General features: G+C 39.4%; 3 protein-coding genes across 3 annotated transcripts; 1 reads left to right on the top strand and 2 right to left on the bottom strand.

The window, feature by feature from the left end:
• Positions 1 to 294: 294 nt before the first annotated feature.
• LOC117294335 (ubiquitin carboxyl-terminal hydrolase 37-like) lies at positions 295 to 1,934 on the top strand. Its single transcript, XM_033776701.1, has 3 exons — positions 295 to 382; positions 931 to 1,077; positions 1,743 to 1,934. Exons 1-3 carry the CDS (start codon positions 297 to 299, stop codon positions 1,777 to 1,779), a joined length of 270 nt encoding a protein of 89 aa, XP_033632592.1. The 5' UTR covers positions 295 to 296; the 3' UTR covers positions 1,780 to 1,934.
• Positions 1,935 to 6,970: 5,036 nt separating this feature from the next.
• LOC117294965 lies at positions 6,971 to 12,612 on the bottom strand. The gene is made up of 4 exons (XM_033777523.1): positions 12,370 to 12,612; positions 10,816 to 11,461; positions 10,173 to 10,356; positions 6,971 to 8,577 (listed from the first exon to the last, which is right to left on the bottom strand). The coding sequence occupies exons 2-4, from the start codon at positions 11,405 to 11,407 to the stop codon at positions 8,289 to 8,291; spliced, it is 1,065 nt and encodes a 354-aa protein (XP_033633414.1). The 5' UTR covers positions 11,408 to 11,461; positions 12,370 to 12,612; the 3' UTR covers positions 6,971 to 8,288.
• Positions 12,613 to 14,655: 2,043 nt separating this feature from the next.
• On the bottom strand, positions 14,656 to 22,699 carry LOC117294617 (myosin regulatory light chain 12B-like). The gene is made up of 6 exons (XM_033777112.1): positions 22,544 to 22,699; positions 19,696 to 19,800; positions 18,504 to 18,579; positions 17,950 to 18,051; positions 17,043 to 17,121; positions 14,656 to 16,442 (listed from the first exon to the last, which is right to left on the bottom strand). Exons 1-6 carry the CDS (start codon positions 22,682 to 22,684, stop codon positions 16,274 to 16,276), a joined length of 672 nt encoding a protein of 223 aa, XP_033633003.1. The 5' UTR covers positions 22,685 to 22,699; the 3' UTR covers positions 14,656 to 16,273.
• Between the last annotated feature and the right edge of the window lie 2,551 nt (positions 22,700 to 25,250).

Raw genomic sequence — 25,250 nt, 5'->3', positions numbered from 1 at the left:
ACCTTAATCATGAAGCCCAAGTATTGCACTGTGTAAGACCAACCCTGTGTCTCGCCATGGGCATTAATCCTGGGGGCTATAAGGATGACACAACTTTTTAGAAGGGTGGGGGACACTATATCAAATGTCCCCCCTCAAAATTTACCAAAGATTGCACCACAGAGCATCTAAAATGCAGAATTTTCCCGTGCCTATATCCGCTTAGGGCTTAGATGAAGTGTCATTTTTAGTAACAATACAAAGTATGAGAATACTAGTGAATTCTTTTTTTAAACCCTGACTTGCGAGCTGCCCCAATGCCGGTTTCCAATGCATCAGCTTTCTACAGTAGAGGGCGCCAGATTGCTGGTTACTCTGCCACGGATGCATTGCTACAATCAAGGTGAGTTCATTGGGTTTTTTAAAGTGGGGCCTTAAAAAAACGTGTTATTTTTTATATGGCATTAGTTCTATTTGTCCTCACAACCTGATGTTGATTTCTTTAGAGCACAACAACTTTTTTTTAATTCGGGAGACTTCTCTACTACCTCAGATTAGATTCTCTGAATGGACCCTACCCATGAAATATGCTAATTACATTCATGCATGCGTACAGACCCTGTTGGTTGCAGACGCGCAATCGCGTCTGCGTCACGCACCCATTAGCCGTTTAAAAAAACAGCGCGATGCTCCCTCATTTTTGCCAACCAAAACGTTAGTGCGCACGCGCTATGTGCAATTTACATATTTCATGGAAAGGGTCTATTGGGGAGACTTCTCAGTTCTGAAAAGAACTGTCCTGCTTCTTAAATACTACCTAGGCAGAAGGTAGGAAATCTACCTAGCAAGTAGATACGCATGTTGTTATCGCTAACATTGATACCTAGGTTATTGATACCCCACCGTGCAATGCCTCAAGTCCCATATTCTTAATGTTGTTTGTCCCCTCAGGCATACCAACTCTAACGTCACGGTAAAGCGTACCCCTGGATTCCTGAGCGTCTCTAACTCAAAGGTTGTACCCGATCACAAGCTACCCGGCTGGAGGCAGAAGAGCATCCCCACAGCAGTCAAGACGTCTCAGATCAGTCTTCAAGGGTAGGTCATTCACACACTTAAAAAAAAAAGTATTATTATTACTTTTTTACCCTTTCACCGATGTGTGTTAGCACTGTATACTCAGTACTTTCCCGATTGCTGTGGAAAAATATCACCAGCATGTTACTCGGGTGGGATTCGAACCCACAACCCTTGCAATTCTAGAGCAGTGTCTTACCAATAAGACTACCGTGACTGCCAGTAGCTAGAGGCAGTTTGAATCCTATGTTTTGGCAGCGGGTACCACAACGATATAATAGATGTTAACATAGGATTCGAACTGCCAATACGGGTACTGCATTAATATTCTTTAGCACCAATGTAACATTACCATCTATAACAATAATAACATTAATTAGTTTTTATCTCAAATGTCTCAATGTGCAATGTGCTTTTTATTTTTTGCTTATTTGTTGTATTATCTGGTGTCAGTTTGTGAAAACGGAAAATGCCTTTTTGCAATCTTCGACGCATGTATAAAGTTCAAAGCATCAAGAAACCATTGTTAGAAAGCTAGTTGAAAATACCCATAACTTTTTTTACAGAGCTTGATTTTAAAAATGTTCATTGCTGTTTTCCCGGATTGCTACTTTTTACTTGTATTTGTGTGTGTCCGTTTGTAATGTTGGTGACGATTTGTGTAATTTGTGCACTTTTTCCGCCAGATTCTCAAATCTTGGTAATACGTGTGGTGTTACATGAACGCCATTCTCCAGTCGCTATTCTGTCTGGAATGCTTCACTGCAGACATGCAGAATCAAGACATCATTCCACTCATGCAGAAATCAAGTCTCTACTGGTAAGACATTTTGGGCCCCTCACGATTGAGACTTGTCAGAGAAGATGTGGCGTAAACACTGGCATAACTGGGGTGGGTGGGTTGGGGCATCATATTCTTCAACACTTTCAAATAACACTGTGTGAATGTGTGCAAGTTCACACAGTGTTTCAATCCCCTACATTATGTGGACTTTTGTTATCAGGTCCACTCTTGTTATGTAGTGTACATGAGTTTTAACCCAATTCACCTAACGTCATCATCAGAATAATCTTGGATGCACCATTTTGGTGGTCAATGTAAACGTGTGTTATTCAGTGAAGTGCGCATTTTAGGCGACGCGGCATTTACACGTAAACCTATTGACCACCAACATGGTGAGCGTGGCATCAGTTGCTGCATGTGACGCGCTTGCAAGGGTTCAACTACCATGATTGAAAGCTATTCTATTTACGTCCACGTCATTGCTGATCAGTATTACAGATACAATCGAATCAAGACAATGTAACCATTGATGGGCTTTATCCATATCTAGACTCTATCTGGACCAGGAATAAGAATTCTTTTTATTTTTTGTAAAACAGTCATGACAGTCCTCGATCATCATGACCATGGCAATGTTTCTCTGTTTTGTAACAGAAAAAAATGTCTTACTTTTGTCATGGAGGTCGTCCATGCTTTTGTCGAAGTATTTATCAGCACAAATCGGAGTCACTGGTGGGAAGTTTTGGTTGTTATTTCCGATCCTTCGTGGGTGACTGATGGTTGCGGGAGGGTCACTGATCCGTGTTGCAACTTCTCGCCATTGACCTTGTCAGTTTCACCCACGAATGGGTGTACCTCCATATATATGCTTTATTTAGCCAAGTCAGATGTGTAATATTAATATAAAAAACTACGACAATAATGCCATAGGCCAGTGTGTGCTTTGCGACTCAACGGAAGAACGAGGGACTGTACCATGTATGTACATACGTAGGTAGGTCCATGCATGTTCTTTTGACTTTGATTGAACACAAAATAGTTTAATAAAATATCAATAAAGCTTGTTTATGATTTAATCATGACCGGGTCATGATTAAATCATCAAGCATCTCAAACCCAACAAGCTGTAGGCTACAATTTGAGTATTGTATAGGCTAGATTTATGAGTGATTTGTGGTAGAAACTAAAGGGAAACATACATAGGCCTATTCAATTATATATTCCTCAACATTTTTTAAAGATGACAGATATTGATATTATATTCAGAATATAATATCAATATTCTGATAATGATACTGCTCATTAATTAGCTCATAGTCATATTAGTCATGACTGACTTTCAGGGCAGAGTGTTTGGTTATGATTTACAAGGCAAAAGATCATTCATAAATGCCTCAATCAGTTTCGCTATCTGCATTCCTGTTGTGGTGGAGAGCGCTTCACGTGGGGTCAGTGTGTTTAAAGTTAACGAGTGATAAAGACCAGCTGGAGCTGTTTATAACCGGTTGTTTTGGATATGTTTAGATGCATAATATGTGCTGGTCTTGGTGCTAGATGTTTCACCGATACGGGTGATGTTTGTGAGTTGGCCGCGCTGGGTGTGAAAGCAAAACAAGAAACGTCTTGCACCAAGACTAACTACGCACACACCACACAATGCATCCGAAAACTGTCTCAGTCATTAAAATGCAACACATGTCAGGTCATCAAATAAGATACGTAAAAGAGGAAACAAGGGCTGAACGACCACGACCCTGCCTGTTTTAAACGCCTTTTTAAGAACTTGTAACCACTCATTTATTCCCTTAGTTTTTGTCTGCTTTATCTTTCAGATAAGTGCATCAACATGCTTCGTGACAGGACTCATATTGGAAGCAGTTATTCTCCCAGTTCTGTGTTCACTCCAAAGATGTGATCTGTACTGTTGTTTTGTGGACTCGACCAACCACATCCTACTTCTTTTGCTGCAGGAGAGCTCATTGACCATCTTCTGAATTGACTAAAGGCTGTGTGTGTGTGTATGTGTGTCTTCATGCTCTTGAGGCCATTTTTGACTGATGACACGTAAATTGGCGATGAAAAGATTAATGTTAATTGCAGAGTGAACTGTCACATCCGAGGCTCTAACCCACTCTCTGACAATGAACACCAGAGCTTGAGTTCGGTGCACTATACTGCTCAGCCATGATACTTCTAAATCAATGTTAAAAGTGGTCGCAATTTCATAAAGCTGTTAAGCAGAAAATACTGCTTAGCAAGTTTCTTTGATGAGCAAAAATTGAGTGGGGCGTCAGTTGCAACAATCCTGACTTGATTGAATTTTGGCTGATACCCAATTTCTGCTGAGCAAGATTGGTCTGTGCTAAGCATATTTTTGTGCTAACAGGCTTTATGAAATGTTGCCCAGGTCTTATTGGTTCCATTTGGACACCCTGATGTTTATTAGTTAGCACATTTCCGCCGTGTCCCCCTCCCCCTCCCACTAGATGGTATTGTTCTGCTTAATATGGGACATACAAGACAACAAATCAAATAATAATGCTGCATTTGCCAGCGTTCAACGCAGGTCCGTTGGCCAAATGCCAGTAGAAATCGCGGCGGACCAGCTGAAACACCTTGCCAACTGGTCCGGCTGACCAGTCAAAAATGTCGGCAGCGGTACTACAGAACTATGACTATTTTTTTTTACTATTTTCAGGCTCGAATAAAACGTAAAAACATTCACTCAAGGAGTCAAGGTTTGGGTAAAACGTAATAAAAATTACTCGAAGTGCCGCTGAACGCTGGCAGACTTCCGACGATCACGCATATACACAGCGCAAAATCCCATCATGCAACGCAAAGGCTTGTAGTCTTCGCATTAGTTCACGTGTGGCAGAAAGTGTAAGAAATACTGAACGCTAGAGGGCGTTTCAGAATATTCGATTGCGTGGGAATAGACGCCCTCTATTGGTGAAAGTACGCGATAGCTTACAAAACTAGCTTCAATCGCCTTGACAGAAGACCACAAAGCAAAACCCATTCTGTCGGCAGCATGGTCGTCATGCACCGACAACCCAAATAAAACCACACCAAAGTTCAAGAGAAAAAAAAGAGGGGGGAAAAGGGATCGGCTTATAAATCATAACAAGTCTCTCTTTGTTCATATATTAGACTCCAGTATTTTTTATTGTTGTTATAAGGGGACAATACAGAAATTTAAAGTACACTTTTTGATCAAAATAAGGAAAAAGCAAACTCATGTCATACTTTTTAAAAAATTTGACAGTTGTTTTATTTGGTAAATTTCCAAATATAGATAACATTAACGGTAAGCAATGGCTGTCCTATAATATTTGCAGTAAACTATTATCATGAAGGTAAACATTGAAAAAAAATCTGCAAGAACAAAAATGTTTGAAACCATTTTGAAGCCAAAACTTAACTCAATTAATGTCTTCCATCTTCTTTGTCCTCCGCGGGCTGGGCTTCTAAAAGGAGTTTGAAACAAAGATCGCATAGCACTGCAGGATGGTGACTGGAACTCTATCTATTGATAGAACGTGAAGTACAGTACCATGGGCGCCATTTCAGTTAGCAAAACTTGTTAACATCATTACAGCAATGCTCAGTGTCTGGATTGAAAGATTTGCTTACTGAAATGGCTGGCGTCCAGTGCATACTTCACATTTCAGCCCATACTTCACATTTTCAGCACATGCTCTGGACGCCATTTCAGTTTCTGGACGCCATTGCGTATTTCACAATTCAGCCCGAGCTGAAACCTTGCATCTATGATGCAATCTTTGGTTGGAAGTTACTGATTAAGAATAAAAGATATAGTCAAGGCCGCTGTCTCACATAAGTCCTTGCAATAAGTTTAGCTATTTTAATTGAATTTATCATAAAATCAATTTCTCAATTACAAACAATAATAACATAACAATAACCTAGATATATTATAGCGCATTTCACAATAACAGTCTCAATGCGCTTTAACAAATAGAAACTAGGTATTAAGGCAGTGGACACTATTGGTAATTACTCAAAATATTTATTAGCATAAAACCTTACTTGGTTAACGAGTAATAGGGAGCTGCTGATAAAACATTGTGAGTAATGCCTCCCTCTGAAGTAATGTAGTTTTCGAGAAAGAAGTAATTTTCAACGAATTTGATTTTGATACCTCAGAATTTAATTTTGAGGTCTCAAAATCATACATTTGAAAGCACACAACTTGGTGTGACAAGGGTGTTTTTTCTTTCATTACATGTATTATCTCGCAACTTCGACCAATTGAGCTCAACTTTTCACAGGTTTGTTATTTTATGCATATGTTGAGATACACCAATTGAGAAGACTGGTCTTTGACAATTATCAATAGTGTCCAGTGTCTTTAATAGCCCAATGCAAATGTAGTCACTGTTTTCACTTAACAGCTCTCAGACCAGAAAGTCTGAGTGCAAGGTGCTCTGTGCAGTTTTAAATAAATCCACATACTGGTATTGGCCCCTTACACCGACGTCACATGTGAACAGTGTCTTAATGGTCCGACATTTTGAAAGTCAAAATACATAAAGGTATGGTGGGCTCGGACACGTTTCAGCCAGGCCTAGCTTGAGACACCAAGAATCTACTATTATCTCAATTCCGTTTCTACTCAGCACCAACGATTCATCCACAAACAATTTAATTCACAACGGCCGTTACACGTACACCTACCCACCCCTTACTTCATACACCATGCAAAACTATAAAATATTGTATACATGTACACACCTCTCAGCCTTTCGGTAATGAAACCCCCCCCCCCCCATACTTCTCACAAATTTTTGGGGCATAAAAACATTACTTTGATGTGAATGTTTCTCAAAATGCTTTATACTACCAAAAGCTGCTGTAGGCTTCTAACCAAAATTTGTCTTGCCATTAATGTTAAGAGTGATCTTAAAATGTATACCTTCTCTTTAAAGATTCTGGGTACTTTTTGAAGGACACAAAACACTGTGGCAGATAATGATGGTAGAAAGCTTCCCTTAAAATATAACTTGCTGAGGTTCTGTTATTTTTGAGAAATGAGTAAAACAAGTCACAACAATTATTTTAGCATATAAAACGTATTTCCGTGACATTGTTTTACTAATTTTTCCCAAAAACTACAGCACCTCAGCAAGTAATATTTTAAGGGAAGCCTTCTACCATTAACTTCAAACTGTGTTAGTTTCATATAAATCTGTGTACACTGGTTTTGTGTTTAAAAAAAGTACCCCAACCCTTTAAGAACGCTTTTGAATATTAAAATGAGGGCATGAGGTTAAAATACACAAACAAAACAAATGCTACCCTTGAAGCAGGAAGTAGCGCAAAGCGAGTGTGAGTGTCAGATTGTTAGCATAAAGTGCCCTACCATCAAGAAAAGGTTTACAAATACTGAGCCTGTGAAAGTCAAGGTAAATTCTTTTGTAGCCAATTATAATTACAGTTCGCTGTTTCAAATCTTTAGCATACTATACATGCAACTGAACAAAAGCTTCAAGAAACTAACAACTTAAAAAGTTAATCATTTTGGCTGCTTGGTGCACAACATTATTTTTAAAGGTAGGGTCATAGATTGGTTTTTGTCAATGTTGTGATTATCTATAGGCAAACTTCAAAGGAAATCCTTTCCCAAAATAGTTTATACCTTCAACAGCAGTTGTGCTTCTCACCAAGTAAGTTTTTATGGTCATTAATTTTTGGAGAACTTAACCGATCTATGACCCTACTTTTAAGGTCGAAATGTTTTGACATTTTCTTTCATATAAATGTGTTAAATCATCATGCACCATGCAAAACTGATCTTAACAGCAGAGACATAATTATTGCATAAAACAGATAAAGGTCGCAAGTGTTCACATAATTTATGAAGGCAAAACAAGTTCATTTTATGAAAGCAGTTGCTACTCAAAAAAGCTACTCAAAAAATTTGCTGCTCAATATGAGCATTCACAGTGCACAAAACAAGTCCAGTCTCAATATTTTGCTATGCAAAATTCCTGGATGAAATCGTTCTCTGAACAGTTAATAGCTTCAAAATGGTTGCTTTAGCTTTAGGCCCATGTCACAAAAGGCAATTTACAGGCAACCAGTTCCAGGCAATCACCAAGAAGAAAAGACCCACATTTCAATGTTCACATATTGTTCTTATAATGGATCGTAAGATAATATTTGAAAAACAGTTCATTTGCTGCCAAAGTGGTCCTGTAGCATGCACTCACTGCTGCAGTTGGTTGCCTCATGTGACAATGCCCCAAGACACTGCTAGAGCCATGAGTTTGTGCCCTCGGAATGCTCCAGTAGAAATTTACAATTTCCTCATAGGGTCACCCTGCCCTTTACCAAGTAGAAAATGCCTTGATGCCCTTCTGCCCTTTTAAAAACGAAGCATATACGAAGCCAGCTATTTGACATGTTTAGGGTCTGTTTTAGTTTACATTGAGAAAGGCGCCCAAGTGTTGACTTCTGGCTTTGTGGGTGCATTCTTCTTGAGAGAAGGGGCTGCCCTGGCTTTTTCCTCCTTCCCACCGCCTAGTCCTTCCATCTTGACCCTATCAAGCAGGGAGGTTGTCGGAACACCTTCGATGACTGTCTCAGGAAGGGGGTTGTACAGCGGACCGATACCGAACAGACGTCGTGGTTTAGGCTGCACTGTGGTCACTTTTGACGCTGTCAAATTCGTCTCACCAGAGGAAGTTTTCCCGACTGGTTGTGGAATTTCACTGAAACAAAATAATTACGAACTTAAAAAGGGGAACTCTTCTCCACTTAATGCAAATCAGCTCATTAAATTCTTATGTTTTACCAAATTGTTGCTGACAAAATTCAAGTTGGACACAAAGCTCAAGGAGGCATGTGCTTGTTAACCTGGTGTGTGATTGGTTCATTGATCTGTACAGCTATGTTAAGTACAGGCCTCGAAATAACCCACAGCGCCTACAGCAGTTGCAGTTGTGCCATGTGCCTTTGCTGTAGTGCCCTTTGCAAAGTTTCAATACATATTTAAATGTTCCTCATAAAAGTACCTCTTACCAGAGGACCATTGCTGTGCCCTTTTTTAGAACCAAATTAAAGGCCTGTAAAAAAATGTAAAGGCCCGGTGCCACTGCAGCGATAACGAGAACAATAACGATCACGGCGCAAACAGGACGTGTTCTATTGGTTGAATTGCTCCACGCAGAATACGCACACGCTCATTCAACCAATAGAATGCGTACTCTTGGCGTCGTTATCGTTATCCTTCTTGTTATCGATGCAGTGGGACCGAGCCTTAAGTCTAGACTGGGCCGAAAAGAAGAACTTGAAACACCTAAGAAGTGTCGTGGCCGAGCGGTTAAGAGCACCGAATTCAAACTCTGGTGTTTCTGATCAGCAGAGTGTGGGTTCGAATCCCCAGCCGTGACACTGTGTCCTTGAGCAAGACACTTAACCATTGCTTCGTCCTTCGGATGGGACGTAAAGCCGTTGGTCCCATGTGTTGTGTAACGCATGTAAAAGAACCCAGTGCACTTATCGAAAAGAGTAGGGGTTCGCCCTGGTGTTCCTGGTTGTGGCTGCTTAATGCGCCGTAGCACCTTGTAAACCCTTATAAGGTGCTAAATAGTTGGGTCTCAGAATTCATCACTGCAATAACCTATCTTTCTGAAAGTTTGTATATACTCAGCGCCTTGAGTACCTTGTTTGGTAGATACGTGCGCTATATAAGACTTCGATATATATATATAATTTGTCAGTGATACTATGACATGATGCACTTTTTTTTTGCAATAACTCCCTTGGGTGGTTTACAAGGATCCTTTTTCACACCTACAAAATCCAGCAGTCAAATTAACACACCATACTCAACAACCAAGCCATTGGAATATAAATGCCAAATAATCACAAATAAAAGCATTATCAGTTTACAGGTGCAGTCCTCATAACAGAATGCTGTTTGATTGATTAATTGCAAAGGTATGGGTCCTGCTTATTAGCTACTCCCTGGGCAGGAGGTAGAAATTTGGTCGGGACTACTACTTTTGCTTAGTGGAGACTTCTTGTTATTAACCTCACTGCCACAGAGTGAGTTCTTAACGGGTCTTAACGTGTCGACGAGCTTGCTCTAGTCATTGTTAACAGACTGTAACAATCTAGTCCACGGAGCAAAGTAGTTATTATAAACATGGTGTTACCACAAACAAAATTTACCCCCCCCCCCCATTCAATGCCTCAAAAACCAATACAGATATTACTGTCCTCACACAGCTGCCTGCCTCCCGGATGTAAGTGACCTTTCTAAAAGAAAATGTTTAGCTGTCAGCATCATGTTACTACTCACTCTTTATTTATTTCAGGCAGTGACGATCTTTTCTCTTGATTGTGCTTCTTCTGGCTCTCGGGTTGTTTGGACTTGGCCCTTTTGTCTTTGGTCTCAGTCTCCTCTTTTAGAGGGGATTTTTTTGGATCCTGGAAAGCTGCCTTCATCATGATGTCCGCAAGATGCCTCTCGCCAAATACTTCAGCTGCCAAAAAAAAACATTTTGTACTAAATCTTTTTTATAAAAGATTTTTTTTCTTTTTCTAGTACAACATTCACACGCATTCAACTGCATGGGCTATGATAGTAGAAATCTGTGCCTCTTCAGAAAACATCACAAAACCTTGGCTCTGAAGTAAGTTTCTAAGCCATGTCGAGTGCTCAAAAAGCTCCTTGCATGTTTCAAACTATAGCACGCAAGTTTCAAACTTGTCTGAGCCAGACAAGCGACCAGAAAACTTAAATTATTGGGCTTTGAAATTTGCACGCTCTGCACACTCGATCCGATAGCACACACTTTTGACACAATTTCCTCAGGCCATGTTTAAACACTCCTTAACGCGTTTTACATAGTATAACGCTTGTTTAAAAGCATGGCCACTCTTGACCAATCACAAAGGATTAACTGTCGCTGGTATTTATGAATAGCAAATAAATAACACACCTTGCTTTTGATCATGTTTGTACGACTTAACAGCAGACTTCACTGTTGCTTTACTGCTTGATGGTTGAGAATCTTGGCTGGTAGGATCCCAGATGGCCGACACTGCTGCGTCAGAGGTTCGCCTTGAGTAGTAATCTGCCATGTGATCTAATGAACACCGTCTATACATGTTGTCAGCTCTATTGCTACTAGATGCTACCATTTTGTTATTAGTAGTAGTGTCATCAAATTCAAAGTCAGTGGCAGTTGTTCGTCTGGGGCTACCAAGTCTTTCCATGGCACTTTCTACGGCAATAGTATCTAGGGATGACAAGGAGTTGGAACGCTTGGGCTTTACCCCTCCTCCTCCGAACGATGACCGATACCGCGACATCTCTGCCTCGTTGTCAGGTAAAGCCGAATCATCTTGCGAGTATCCTTCCTCCTGGGCGATAAGTCTGTCATACTTCCGGGGATGTTTGTTAAAAATGTGACTTGCGTCGAATGCCTTCAGCAAGGTGTAGTGCGGCGGGGAGGCTGGTGTTTGGTCGAGGACTTCGTAACGTTCAGGGCGGCCACTCCCAAGCTGAGGTAGGTCAGAGTTTAGATCCATTCGTGTGATATCGCTGCTGCCAAATTTGTTCTAAAATTGTGCGTTGTGAAGCCTCTAAAAGAAGTGAAGGAAAACAAAGTGCATTTAAGTTTTTTAGCATGAAATACTGGTTGGTTCTTACACAATTGGGTTTGGGTGTGCTTAAATGTAGGCACAACCATGACAACACAAGTTCCTGGCCATAATTTAAGGGACTGCAGAGCTTGTGTCTGTAGCCAAAAATAATTCTGGACTGGAATTAGTTTTACGCTTATCGCAACTATGTAAATTGGTATAATTATAAGGAAGGCAATTTTTTTTTATCCCATCTAAGCTACACTTTATAAATTTATATTTTGATAGGTTTGTAGTTGTAGGGGTCGATAAAATAAAAATAAAAAATAATTGGGAAGTTGAAAGAACTGCATTGAAAGAACTACAAAAAAACAAACAAACAAAGGAGATTGGGTGAACAAATTCACCCAGGACCCAGTCAGTTTCCCTTGTGCTTGTGGTTAATTATTTGGATAACTTTCCGTATGGCGCCACCACTTTTTCACAAATTTTTACAAAAAGGGATATATCAATCAGGTAAATTAGATACTAATTACTATATTATTTTATTTCGAATGAAAAAGTAGTGGCGCCATACGGAAACTTTTCCAATTATTTGAACGATATACCTAACAATTTTTTTTATTATAAATAAAAAAGTAAGAATTAAAAAGAAAATACTGTGAGGTCGGCAAATTGGTCGGGTCCGGCAAAATTGCCAAATTGAAATATACAGGTGTGGAAATCGTCCCACTATCATCTTCCTGTACGGTGCTGAAACCATTATCACCAGTATGCTCACCATCTCACAAACCTAGGATTAGGGAGGAACTACTTGATACCTCCCGTATAAACAATTATTGGAAGTTGGTACGGATCAGAAAACAGTGAGTGTTTGCCATGTTGAGTTCTGTGTTTTGTGTACTTACAATAACATTACAATAGTCGTCACCGGTTGTGGAAATCATCATCATATAACTGTGTACGTCTGCTGACAACGTCGTCAAACATAGTAGTTCATTCAATGGCCTTTTCTTCGAATTACAGGATCAGACCATCCAGACGGTATTTAAAGGGCCAATGTTCAAGGCCTAGTCAGTGTATTTGGTTGACTTTGTAGTCCTTCGAACCATGGAGGTAGAAACCACTGTGCGTGTGTCTGTCGTTTTTATGTGGCGAGTTTATTATTGACTATCAATAATGCGTGTGCGTGTTGTTTGGGTTACCGGTGATGGGATATAAGCAGCAGTGCTACACTATTCAGAGCACCAGTGGCCGATGATCAATCAGCGGATGACCCGCGTCATGACGAAGTGAGGTCACAAGATTTATCGATAATGTTTACGAAGGATGAGGAGGAGTGGACCGGATGCGATGGATGGGGATGTGGGTTGGTAGAAAATCATATTATTAATAGTAATTCTTTCTCAATAGTGGGGATGGGTGAGTAAGGGGTAATGGTTTATGTTTAGGGGAAATATTATTATTATCTAGTAATGGCTCATCTGGACCCAATTTCAAAGAGCTGTTATTATGCACAAAAATTTGCTCCAACCATAATTTCCATTTGTTGCACTTTATTGCTTGTTACTGGTATTCGTTTGCTTATCCTGAAAATCACGTGGAAATTTGATTGGTAATCCTGTTATTATCAAGGCAAAAATGTCATGCTAAGCAATTATTTTGTTCGTGCTTAGCAGCTATATATGAAATTGGGCCGTGATAAGACTCAAGAACTCCACCTATACACTTTATCTACACAATAAAATACTGGGATTCGTTATGGGATTCAGTCTTGCTTGAAGTAAAACACCCGTTTATGCAAACTGTTGATATTTAGAGGAGGACTAGATTAAGATATTGTCAAGAAAACTGCACCGCAGTACCCCACCCATTTCCAGAATGCCCCCACCTCACTCCCCGCGAAAAGGTGCACCCCTTGAGCCCGTCACTAACCCCCGCTTCATACAGTACCACTGATTATCCAGTCTGGCCAGGTTTTGGAGCGACATGCTGGGTTCAAGGGCTCGTGGGGACCCTATAGGATGTTTCTTTTTCTTTTTCAAAACCGACTTACTGCCAGTTTTTATGGACCCGGTGCGGCAGGGCGGGAGATTCTGCCCCCCCCCCCCATCATAATATGGCGAACTGTGCTAAAACTTCTTCTGATAAAGGCGCACTCTTTTGAATATCCCTCTCCGAGCTCCAGGCCAGCCCATAGTGATTATCCATGGGGGTAGAATCTCTGGGACACCGGCCTTTCTCAAATTCCCAAGCCAAGGACAAACTTTAAAGCCTATATTTATCAAAATAATTATCAAAACGTTATATTCAACAAACTTAGAGGGCCAACCATTAATTTTATGATAATCAGTTTGGTGCATTGACTATTAGTTTGGTGCAACGGATGGGCCGCGTTCAGAAAGGGGCGGGGCAGGGGAAGACTTACCTTTTCGTGAGTGTGTCACTCGACTAAAAGTTTACGTCCACTTCACACAAACTGCTCCTAACCACCGGTTACCATTGCATGCACTGAGCTTTAACCCATCTTACTGTCGACTATAGCGGCCAATATTTTCTGGTATAATCATGCTCAAAAAATATGTTTTGCTTCTGGGATACAAGGCAATAATATCGACCACTTATCGATAAAAATGCTCCTTTGAGCTTGATGGCCAATCAGTTTTTCTTGGAAATGTGTGGATGCCGCGAGAACTCATCTACTTCATTATGTTTGCGTTAATTTAAAAAAAAAAGGAGTTCCAAATTTTTGCCGAAAGTTTAGAAAATAATTTGGGGTATTTTTAACACGAACAAATTATGTTATTGGCCAAGCCTATATATATATATGGTGGCAGCCTAGTTAAATTATTCAAAAACTTAACGTTATTTTTTTCGGCGGGATTCCGACATTATCTCACGTCCATGAACGAACAACAAGTATTGCTCATTACCCGTATTTTGTGCATTTTTGTGCGTTCTGTGTGTGGTTTTACATGTTTTACGTTTTGAAATGGCACTATATTCGTTCATAGGAAAATACAACCAATTAAATTTCGGCGAAAATCGGTCCACGAAAAATGGTTTCTTGCCAATATTGAACAATTACAATGTCACTCACTTATGTGAATTAGGTCTTTGGTAGAAATCGCAATATAATAATTAGGACTATCGACTCGGGTGTTAAAAGATGAACACAGATTTTTAGACAGCTGTTTCTCATGAATAAAAACAACATCAATTTATTAACACTGTATTTCTCGTGCTGAATAAAATTGATCACAAAGTAAGAATTTGTGTCAGAGTCTTAACGTGAAATAGTACGGTGACGTTGCATTGAATGAATACAATTTCAACCCGGTCCACTTTATGCTCGGTCATTTCAACATGACACTAAAAAACTTCCTGGATAAGAATGTTGACTGACCCGAATTCCAGCTCACATGGGGCCTGACCCATGTCTTGGTCAGACTGACCCGGAAAAGAATGAGATCTTAACTCATATTCTCCGCCAGTTTGACCCAACTTCTTGCTATTTTGACACAGTTTGGGTAAATTTGCATCAGAAATTGTTCACAAAATTGGAACCCAGAACACATGTCTATCCGAACCGAGAGCTGTTAAGATTGGCAGATAAGGTCTACCCATGTATCCGTAAAGAATATTCCTCATAAATAGCCCCCTCTGTCATTGCTTGCATTCTCTGCGAAACCGGATTTTCAGCCATTTTGTATTTTTTGCTTCCACGCAAATCTACACCAAAACCGGCAGAGGGGCGGGATAAGTAGTCTGGTACCCTTAAGATACCATTTTTTGCGTTGATGCTAATTCGATCAAGATATCCACAATAAATTGCAGCCCAATATAGCAGTCTTCAAAAACACATACTCTGTTTAGCTTGCCACTATAGCACGTCCATACAATGTATGCCGACCCTATTAGTACCCATTGCAGATAGGAACATAAAGCGGCACACTTGCACGAAGACCATGCATATAGCCTACGTGGCAAGCAAGACAAAAAATGCATCTTAAAAATCTCACACGTCTTATTTTCAACTTACGTATAAAGTAAACACGTGACAATATTTGGCTTACCAATCAGGTATTGTTATTAACATACACCACTCTTATTATTCTAATAGATAGTAAAGTACTTTTCTATTAAAGTTCTAAATTATTTCACAATAAATAAAAAAAATCAAGCTTAAGGTTAGACGAAGGGAAAGTGTAACCTTGGCTTTTAAAAACTTGGCTAATAATCAACTGTGTAAATAATAAGCGGCAGAGAGTCCATTAAAATCTACTTAAAAGAAAATAATACACTTGAGTATGAATGACGCAGTTTGTTCGCATTGTTTTCTCTGTTGATATTGGGCACACATTTTCAACAGTCCATGTTCTTACATCGCATCCACTGCCTTCAGCCAGTATTTTACTTGCGATCTTTTCAGCTGTTTCTTTTTTTTTTACATAAAAAATAGTTCAAAATGAAAAGAAACCATGATGATACAAATTCTAAAAGTACTGTTTTAAAAGATTCGTTCGGTGGCCAACAAAGAACAACATGTTGGTCTAACATCCTGCGCACATTGGTGACAAATTGTGGTATTCAAGATGGCGTCTTCGGTAGATTATACGGTGTTTTCGAAACCACGGCTTATAGGCTTCAGCTCTGTCTGCCTTTTTGAGGCCCTCGTTTCCCGAAAGTGTATTATACTTTCCAAAACTACCGACGGTTCCCGGACTGAAGCCTATAAGTCGAAGCTTTGGTTACGAAAAGGGCCATAGACGGACACACAAAACTGTACAGAGTAATAAAGAATGATTCAGCCTAGTTCCCGCCTTTGACCAACTCTTCGTCCTTTGAGCCGTGCTTGATGAGTCGCACGAATGCGCAGTAGTCCAGCCATCCCTCGTCGTCAATGGGGGCGCCCTTGTACATGAGCTCGACCTCGTCTTTGGTGAACCGATCTCCCATCGTCATCATGAGCTCCTTCAAGCTTTGTTTTGTGAGCGAGAGAGAAAAAGGAACACAAAATTACCACAGACTCAATTTTCCCCTTAACATTGTGTTCCGGTGAATGTCATTCCTTCACAAGAAACTACCTTTTCTTTAAGCACAGTCAGCAGTGTGAACAAAATGTAGGCCTATCCATCACTAGAGTTCTAGAAACACGTTGCCTTGGATCGGTCAAGTTGGTCTTTGAAAAGCGTTTGTAACCGTTTGTTATAAAATGCATGATTAGAAAGATATTTTTAAAGTAGAATATAATGATCCACGCAAGTATCACTCGACATTGCGTGGTTTTCCTTTTACCTCGTCGACTAATACGGTCGGCCATTTATGGAAGTCCATTTTTTGATTCCCATAAAACTAATGGCCGACCGTGTTATTAGTTCACAAAGTAAAAGAAAAACCACGCAATTTCCAGGCAAATTTGTGTGGGTCATTGTATTCTACTTTTCAATCATCTTTCTAACCATGCATTTTATAACAAACGGCTACAAATAACGCTTTTCAAAGACCAACACGACCAATCCAAGGCAACGTGTTCCTTTAACAACAATTTCAGAGAGGTGTACGAATCTTAAATACTCACTAGTCTTCGTGTATTTTGCCCTTGTCTTCTTCGTCGAAAAGCTTGAAGGCGTTTTGAATTGTTTCTTCCGGATCCGTACCTAAACATCAGAGGAATTATCATACTTTTTGTTACAGTTCGTCAAAGTATTTTGGTGCACATTGAATTGGAAATTTGCCCGTGGACTGAACCCAAGTTCTGGGCCCAATTTCATAGCGCTGCTAAGCACACAAATTTGCTAAGCATGACATTTATTAAAAAAAAAAAAAAAACAGGATAACCAACCAAATTTCCATTTGTTGCATATTGCTTGTTACTGGTATTTAGCTATTGTTTGCTTATCCTGAAAATCACGTGGAAATTTTGATGGTAATTTTCATGCTTAGCAAATTGTTGTGCTTAGCAGCTCTATGAAATTGGGCCCTGGTATCAGATGGTGTTTAGCGAGTTCTCAGAATGCTCTCAGAATTATACTTGCGTTCTTGTTATAAAAGTAATGAGCACGTTGACTCTGAGTCGCCAGTCAGTTCGTAGAACCAAACGTAACAATTAATTTCATATCACAACACGGGGTAGTTCGTCGCGAAGTAAAAGAAAAAAAACATACAATTTGGAGGGGAATTTGTGTAAACTATCAAATGTTACTCTTAAAACATCCCCATCAACCATGGGCTAATTCATCACGGCAAATGCTTTATTTAGCCAAAAGTGCCCACAATCTGAAGGCATTGTTCCCCGTTAATGTGAACTGCAAGTTATTAACCACAGTCGTCTGAAAACAAAATTGTGCGTTTGCATAATAATAATCATGTTGCTCAAGGGTGTGGCACAGGCCTTCTTGCGATCTCCACATAGGTCCTATCAAGTTATACCTAGTGTAAAAAAATAAAATTAAAATAAAAACCCAATAGTTAGGAACAAAACTTACCATTGAGTTTTTCACCAAATAGTGTGAGGAACATGGTGAAGTTAATGGGACCAGGAGCATCGGCGACCATCTCGTCTAGCTCTGCGTCACCGGGGTTCTTTCCTAAAAAAAAGTGAACCATTTCAGAGATAATCGTCATTTTAATTTCTATTTGGCATGAAGGTTTTTGTTCAGTTCATACATCTTCATATAAAAGCACAATACGTAAAGATAATCACAACACAACACAATACAACACATTATGCTTACCAGAATAAGGTTATCAGTCAAGGTTACCATCATGCTGTGACTGGTATCCTGCTCAATTCTGACAATAATTGTTAAGTAATTAAATTTAGACCAGGTGTAAATGGTCCCGAGCTTCCCCCACCCCATTGTACATGTCCTGTCAATATTAACAATTATGCCCTCTTTTTTTAACAAGCGGAACAAAGAAATCCGCTGATCCTGTTTTAACGCAAAAAATGAGCCTTCTGGGTGGCTAGAAAACACAAACACAGCACCCAAAGTAATACGAAGTACCGTATGACGTCATCGTGGCGTGAAAGTCTTACCCATGGACGCCAACATGTCGTGGAGATCCTCCTTGTCGATGAAACCATCTCTGTTCTGATCAATGAGCGTGAAGGCCTGTGGGGGAAAATGTGTCAACACGTGCATTAGAAAAGCATCTATTTAAATTCCACGCATTTCACCTGTTTCAGTTGAAAGCATCATTCAATTTCACTTTGAGGCACTGCAAGTTAAACTATTGTCTTCTTTCAAGAAGGCTTCATTTGAAAATGTGCCAACACGTGCATTAAAATAATTTATGTCCCGCGTAATTTTTCGGCAAAAAGCATCTATTTCACTTGCATGCATTTTGCCTCTTTAGTTGATCTTGAAAGCTTCATTTGATTTCACTGTGAGGCACTGCAAGTAATTATAGTCTTCTTTTCAAGAAGGCTTCATTTGAAAATTAATGTTTCAATACGGCTTTGTGAATTTTGACTCTTCCGATTTCACTCCGATTTCACTTTGAGGCAATGAACATAGTTATAGTCTTCTATTCAAGAAGGCTTTTTTGAAAATGTTTCAAAGCGCATTAGTAGAACGCACAGTCAGCTATATATAGGTTTTCCCGCGTCGTTTTTCGGCAAAAGCATCTATTTCACTTCCATGCATTTTCCCTTTGAGGCAGTTAATCATTTATAATAGTTTTCTATTCAATAAAATATTCCTTGTAGCCGCTTGCGAAATTGGAATACACGGTTGTGTGGTTCAACTGAAGATTTCTGCTGAATGCTGCCGCGAACTTAATGTTGTTCGAGTGAGTTGCTAAATTGAAATGGTTATCTTTTAGAAATGCATGACGCAATGGGAGACTTTGAAACGCTAGGTTGCAGCAGACTTACCAGGTAAATTTCCATTGTTTACGTAGTTCTGAGCGTGCGCACATTACCGAGAGCAATGGATTTTACCTGGTAAGTCTGCTGCCACCAAGCGTCCCGAAAGTCTCCCATTGAAGATTTGCTCACACCTAAAGGTGTTATTGAATGACTAGACTGTTTTGAAGAGCTTTCAATTTCACGCAAAAGGCCGCTTATTGCGAAACAATGACATTAAAAACATATGTATAAACTTTCACCATGTTATAATTTATAAGATAATGTGTTACTAACTAGATAATCGATCAATCGACTGTTGAGTGATTGATATATTGATAAATCCATTTTGTTATTTTATTAATAAGTTGACTGTACGTACCTCCTTGAACTCTTGGATCTGAGCCTGATCGAACATAGCGAAGACATTGGAAGTCGCACGCTGGGCGCGCTTCTTGGTCTTCGCTCCTCCCTTTCTCTTGCTTGCCTGTCAAAATAGAAAATCAAAGAAATTGTTTGGATAAAAATGTTCAATTGAACATAAACACTATATGAAGTACTTTGGGCTATGCACCGTGTTTAAAATTTGTTCAATGATATCCTTAATTAATGTTCTTGGAAAATGCCTATGGTGTAATTGATGTGGAATCATTAGACAATAGTTTGTAGATGATTGTTGTAAAAAAAAAAAAAAAAAATATTACGTAATGATCGACCCCCCCCCCCCCAACAGGATACAGCACTGGTTCCAGTCATATCATGGCAGTGTGTCACTAAGAAAAATTATCGTAAATGGCGTTTGCCCCAGTTTTCTCTGACTTTATTGGAAGCAGTTTGCGCCCTAACGCCATGAGCCTTTACATGGTTCCAAACAAAATTGGTTTATAACTGTCGTATATAATATTATATAGAAAATAGAAACAGCAACAGCACTTTGGGAGGTTAATCCCTTTTACTAACACACAGCTCAGAAGCTGAATTGTGAAGGACTGGCTATACAACCAGACGTGTGACGGCTGCAGGCACGCAAGGGCCGCCTTTGGCAGCCAGCCAAATCGACCCAAAGGTCCAACAAAACTTTTAGATTTGGATGACAGGTAAAATTGTTTCATGTTGCAAAGAAATTATTGGGAAATACTGAAACTTCCATTTTGATCAAAAACAAAATATGAGATCAGGGTACAACGAATCCTCTGGGATTACCTGGCAGTTTCAGCAACAGAGCGATAAAGAAAGAAAGAAAAACAAGACAAACTGCGGGTAACAGTTTTGTTGGACCGGGTCTATATTAATAATATTTGTTTCATTTATTTCCCCAAAAACATTCGTGTTAAGTTTAGTATGGGGGTACCAAATATAATTTATAGCATGATAATACATTCTGATGCATTGAACAGATGAAATGAAACAAAGTTATATAGTTGTCCTGATCGTCTTAATTATTTCACGTAGAGCGAAGACGTCCTATATAAGGAAACAGAGACATGGTACAAGTCTATGAAAAATTACTCCATCGACCGAAGACGTCCCTCAGCTATCTATCCTTCTGCGCATGTTCAAACTTTCCATCTGAACTCTCGACCAAGCATTCCGTGAATTACTTGCATACCAAGGCTGCCTGTGTGGGTACGGCACCGGCCAACATGGATTATGCGGCTTAATATTTTGGTGAGAATTTTCCCCACATATTTAAAATAGGGGACATCAAATGAAACTTCCTTCATCAAACATGTTATGTTGACTAAAAAAAAACAATTTTGGGTCTATCACCAAAGGACATCATGCGAAACTATAAAATGTATAGTTGTTTAAAGCCATTGGAGCCTTTCGGTAAACAGTATTTTCCAATGCCCACACTTCGTGTATCAAAACTTCTATATAAAATAACAAAGAGAAAATTATGGGAAAACCCATCCTTGTATCCGCACGTTTCGCCGTGTCATGACATGTGTTTAAAATAAATCTGTAATTCTCGCTAACGAGATTTGATAATGTTTTACTGTTTTCTCAAAAAGTAAAGCATTTCATGGACTAATATTTCAAGAGAAGTCTTTCACCACAACCTTCTGTAAACCCTGTAAGTTATTTGTAAATATGTTAACCTTTTTTTTTCTGTGCCGAAAGGGTCCAATGGCTTTAATCATGCCATACTCCGTTCAGTTCATGCTTGATATGACTCTGAATATTTATTTCCTATCACGAAAGTTCCAAAACCACGAATGTTTTGTTTATTTTATGGATTTTTAAACCGTGATTAGTACTACGTTTTATAGTCACAAAAGCAAAATACCACTGCCACATGAACATTATGACTTAATCGTCGATATTGTTGGGTTAAATTCTATACACATCATTTTATCATGGAGTAATGTCATTATTGCTCTTTAAGAGAAGAAAATAAAACAGATGTAAAAAAAAAAAAAAAAAAAAAAGGAAGAGAGAATAACAACATTCATTCTAAACAATATCGTATTATAAGCGAGTATTTGCATTTCAGTGGTGTGCGGACGCGTTACACCATTTTTTCACAACTTTGCACTTTAAAATGTTAATGTAATTCTACTTTCGATATTGGTCTTGTTGTTGAGTACGTGAATAGAAACACATCGCCACAATGAATAGTGTGTGGTTTCGAGCTCTACTTCCTGAACATGTGGACTATGTTGACACTATACATTTTCATATTGTTTCCTGTATGTCACTTTGTTTTCCTACTCCAATGTAAATATCAGTTATTTGGCTCCATTCGGGAAGTCACGGGTCAAACTTCCTGACCCTTTATTAGAGTCGCAGCGTGGTACACAATAGTATAAAACCATTAACATGTTGTGATCAATGTTAGTTTTGCACTGTGGGGATAAAGAACATTGCTTGACACAAAACCGTGGAAAGCGGGACTGAATTGTATACAGTGCTCATCGGTGCATGGGTTAAAACAAATTATATGTTTTGTTCTTTAATTTTTAGTAACACGATTGTTCAAACCCCTTGTATTTAACATTATAATAAATTACACCATCGATTGCATAATGGTGTATTTATAGTAATAGGCAAGTTCATCAGGTAAACTTTAAAAACAAGATGAATTCCACATTTTTTAGCCATGATAACAAATAGAACTTCGTCACAAATTGAAAACTGAGTGTACAATTTCACGTATGAAAGTTGTTGTGCTCCATTGGCCCACTGAGTTATTATATTATTCTTTCAGAATCATAAGTGAAACTTACCATTTTGGAGAGTTTGGTGGTGGTATGTCTTGACGGTAAGAGAATCAAGCTGGCAAGTACACCTTCACTTACTCGGGACCAAAAAAGAGGAAGAGAGTATGTCGGTTCAATGTCGTCTGCCGCAAGTTGACTTTGGATCATTCCATTATGCCACGGGGAGGTTATCCGGCCGCTAAAAGAATGTGCTTCTCATTTTCTACCTGTTTGTAGTTTATTACTCACGTGTAATACAATGAACATAGACATTACAGTTGTTGCATGTAGTTGTTGTTATGATTATTTTAACATTTCTCATAATTCTGATAAAAGTAGAATATAATTCTTCTAGAATTGACTGACTTTGTACCCTTTTTGGATGTAGTGGTACGGTCCGCATTGCGGGTAGGTCTACGGATCAGTGATGTGTTGAGTACCTAATAAGGTATCGCAATAGGAGAAGCGAATGGGATAAGAGTATACACTGGTTCCCGTCTACAAACAGTGTGGTAAATACATCCGGACAAAAGGACACCACCACTCAGTGAAATGTTTAAAGATCAGATAATACACGGGTAGTGTTGACATAAAAAACCGAAGAAATGTGCTATGGTTAAAAACGTTAATTGATTTTGATGACGAGAACAAAATAACTATCCAAACTCACTTTACAAGATATCAGAAATCGATTTTGAAATGAAGCTGCATTAATATCCAGAAATGAAAGCAAAAGAATACATTCAAGTTATTTGATATTAGAACAATATTTTGTCACATAAAGTGGACTTTAATAATTGTTGGTTTCCATTCGATTGGTAGCAATTCAGCTTGCAATAGTTGCCAGCAAGATCGAACTATGGATGTAGGAACTCTATTCCTACCTCCATAATTAAACTGACGCACGGTTCGAACGGTGTGGAGTCCCCGTTCCAACCATGAAAAATTGTTGTCCGACTGTTATAAGAATGCCACCACTTTCACTGGTAGGATTTTGCATCGGGGATAAAAAATATTAATTTTAACTTTGGTTTAAAGGGGAGGTACACGTTTGGTAATTGTCAAAGACCAGTCTCCTCACTTGGTGTATCCCAACATAAGCATATATAAAATAACAAGCCTGATGTGAAAATTTGAGCTAAATTAGTCATCGAAGTTGCGAGAAAATTATGAGAGAAAAAAACACCCTTGTTGGACGAATTTGTGTGCGTTCAGATAGGAATAAAAGACTTCTGGTTAGAAGTCTTTTATTATTTCAGTGAGAAATTACCTCTTTCTAAAAATCTATGCTACTTCAGAGGGGGCCGTTTCTCACAATATTGTATACTACCAACAGCTCTCCAATGCTCGTTACCAAGTCAGTTTTTAAGTTAATATTTGTTTTGAGTAATAACCAAACGTGTACCTTCCCTTAACCCAAAGTAAAATCCCACCCGAATCAATGCCCGTGATCATGTTTTCTTTTCTTGACAGAGCTCGGGAAAGTATTATGTATTGCTTGCACACATCGGTGTAAGTTGGTAAAACTAACATACTTTACTTGTGTTTGCTGTGTCGCATGCAATTATGTCATCTATGCAATACTATCCGGAGAACATGATTGCATATGCAATAATGTCCGCCGGACGGTTTTGCATTATGCTATCGTGTCCGCCCGGACGCTGCTGCATAATGCATTTGTGTCCGCCCGGACACATTTGCATTATGCAGTTGTGTCCGCCCCGTGCAAATCCGTCCTTGCAGTAAATTAAACGCCCTTGGTCGACGGAACACGTTCAACATTTGTTTACAAGCTAAGTGCATGTCATGAATGACAGGGGAAATGTTCGGCCCCCTGGGTGTTCGCTGCAATCATAAAATACGTGCGCACATACAGGTACAGTCATCCATCGGACGGTTTTTGCATAGCCCCGGACACGATTGCATATGCAAAAGTGTCCGGAGCGGACAGTATTGCATGGCGGACACAATTGCACCTGACACCCTACGTTACACTCTTAAGAGTCAGAATTACCCGGATCCAGCCCCTTGTACAACCTTCTAAAGGCAGTGGACACTATTGGTAATTACAAAAAATTATTAGCATAAAACCTTACTTGGTAACGAGTAATGGGGAGCTGTTGATAGTATAAAACATTGTAAGAAACGGCTCCCTCTGAAGTGACGTAGTTTTCGAGAAAGAAGTAATTTTCCGCGGATTTGATTTTGAAGTCTCGAAATCAAGCATCTGTAAGCACTCAACTTCGTGTTTTTTCTTTCATAGTTATCTTGCAACTTCGACAACCAATTGAAAACAAATTACCACAGGTTTGTTATTTATGTGTATGTTGAGATACACCAAGTGAGAAGACTGGTCTTTGACAATAACAAATTACCAACAGTGTCCAGTGTCTTTTAGAGTTGGGAATTGTCCGTCTTGTAGAAAATGAAAGACGTTTGTGTCCCAGTGCTTTATTGTATGTCCCTGCATGGTATGGTATGGTAGGCAGCGGAGATAGCACTGCCGCACCTCGAACCATACCTGGTGCTGCAGTGTCTTAATGATTCATCTCCCTGTTCATGGTCTACACTATACAGGTGAGGTTGGTTGGTTCATGGAGGATTTCTTCTGCCATTGTAACTGGTCTTCGATTGCGAGGAGCGGGAGTCAAAGACCGGTTAAAGTGCTTGGTAACATGGAGGGAAAGTCTTTACGCACTTTCTTTATTGTAGCTTCGAGTTCCATTTTTAATGT

The sequence above is a fragment of the Asterias rubens genome, chromosome 9, assembly GCF_902459465.1.
Source record: "Asterias rubens chromosome 9, eAstRub1.3, whole genome shotgun sequence".
NCBI lineage: Eukaryota > Metazoa > Echinodermata > Asteroidea > Forcipulatida > Asteriidae > Asterias > Asterias rubens.
This window is presented reverse-complemented; position numbering and strand designations above follow the sequence as displayed.

Bases quoted from the DNA above. Each gene is read 5' to 3' on its own strand.
- LOC117294617 (XM_033777112.1), bottom strand. From the start codon at position 22,684: ATGATCCAAAGTCAACTTGCGGCAGACGACATTGAACCGACATACTCT. The intron at 17,122-17,949 runs GTAAGTTTTGTT...TCTGATGTTTAG, and splicing joins ATTTGGTGAAAAACTCAATG to GTACGGATCCGGAAGAAACA. The intron at 16,443-17,042 runs GTGAGTATTTAA...CACAAAACAAAG, and splicing joins GGCAAAATACACGAAGACTA to CTTGAAGGAGCTCATGATGA.
- LOC117294965 (XM_033777523.1), bottom strand. From the start codon at position 11,407: ATGGATCTAAACTCTGACCTACCTCAGCTTGGGAGTGGCCGCCCTGAA. The intron at 10,357-10,815 runs GTGTGTTATTTA...TTTTTTTGGCAG, and splicing joins CAAACATGATCAAAAGCAAG to CTGAAGTATTTGGCGAGAGG. The intron at 8,578-10,172 runs GTGAGTAGTAAC...ATTTTGTTTCAG, and splicing joins CTGCCTGAAATAAATAAAGA to TGAAATTCCACAACCAGTCG.
- LOC117294335 (XM_033776701.1), top strand. From the start codon at position 297: ATGCCGGTTTCCAATGCATCAGCTTTCTACAGTAGAGGGCGCCAGATT. The intron at 383-930 runs GTGAGTTCATTG...TTGTCCCCTCAG, and splicing joins GATGCATTGCTACAATCAAG to GCATACCAACTCTAACGTCA. The intron at 1,078-1,742 runs GTAGGTCATTCA...TTTTTCCGCCAG, and splicing joins TCTCAGATCAGTCTTCAAGG to ATTCTCAAATCTTGGTAATA.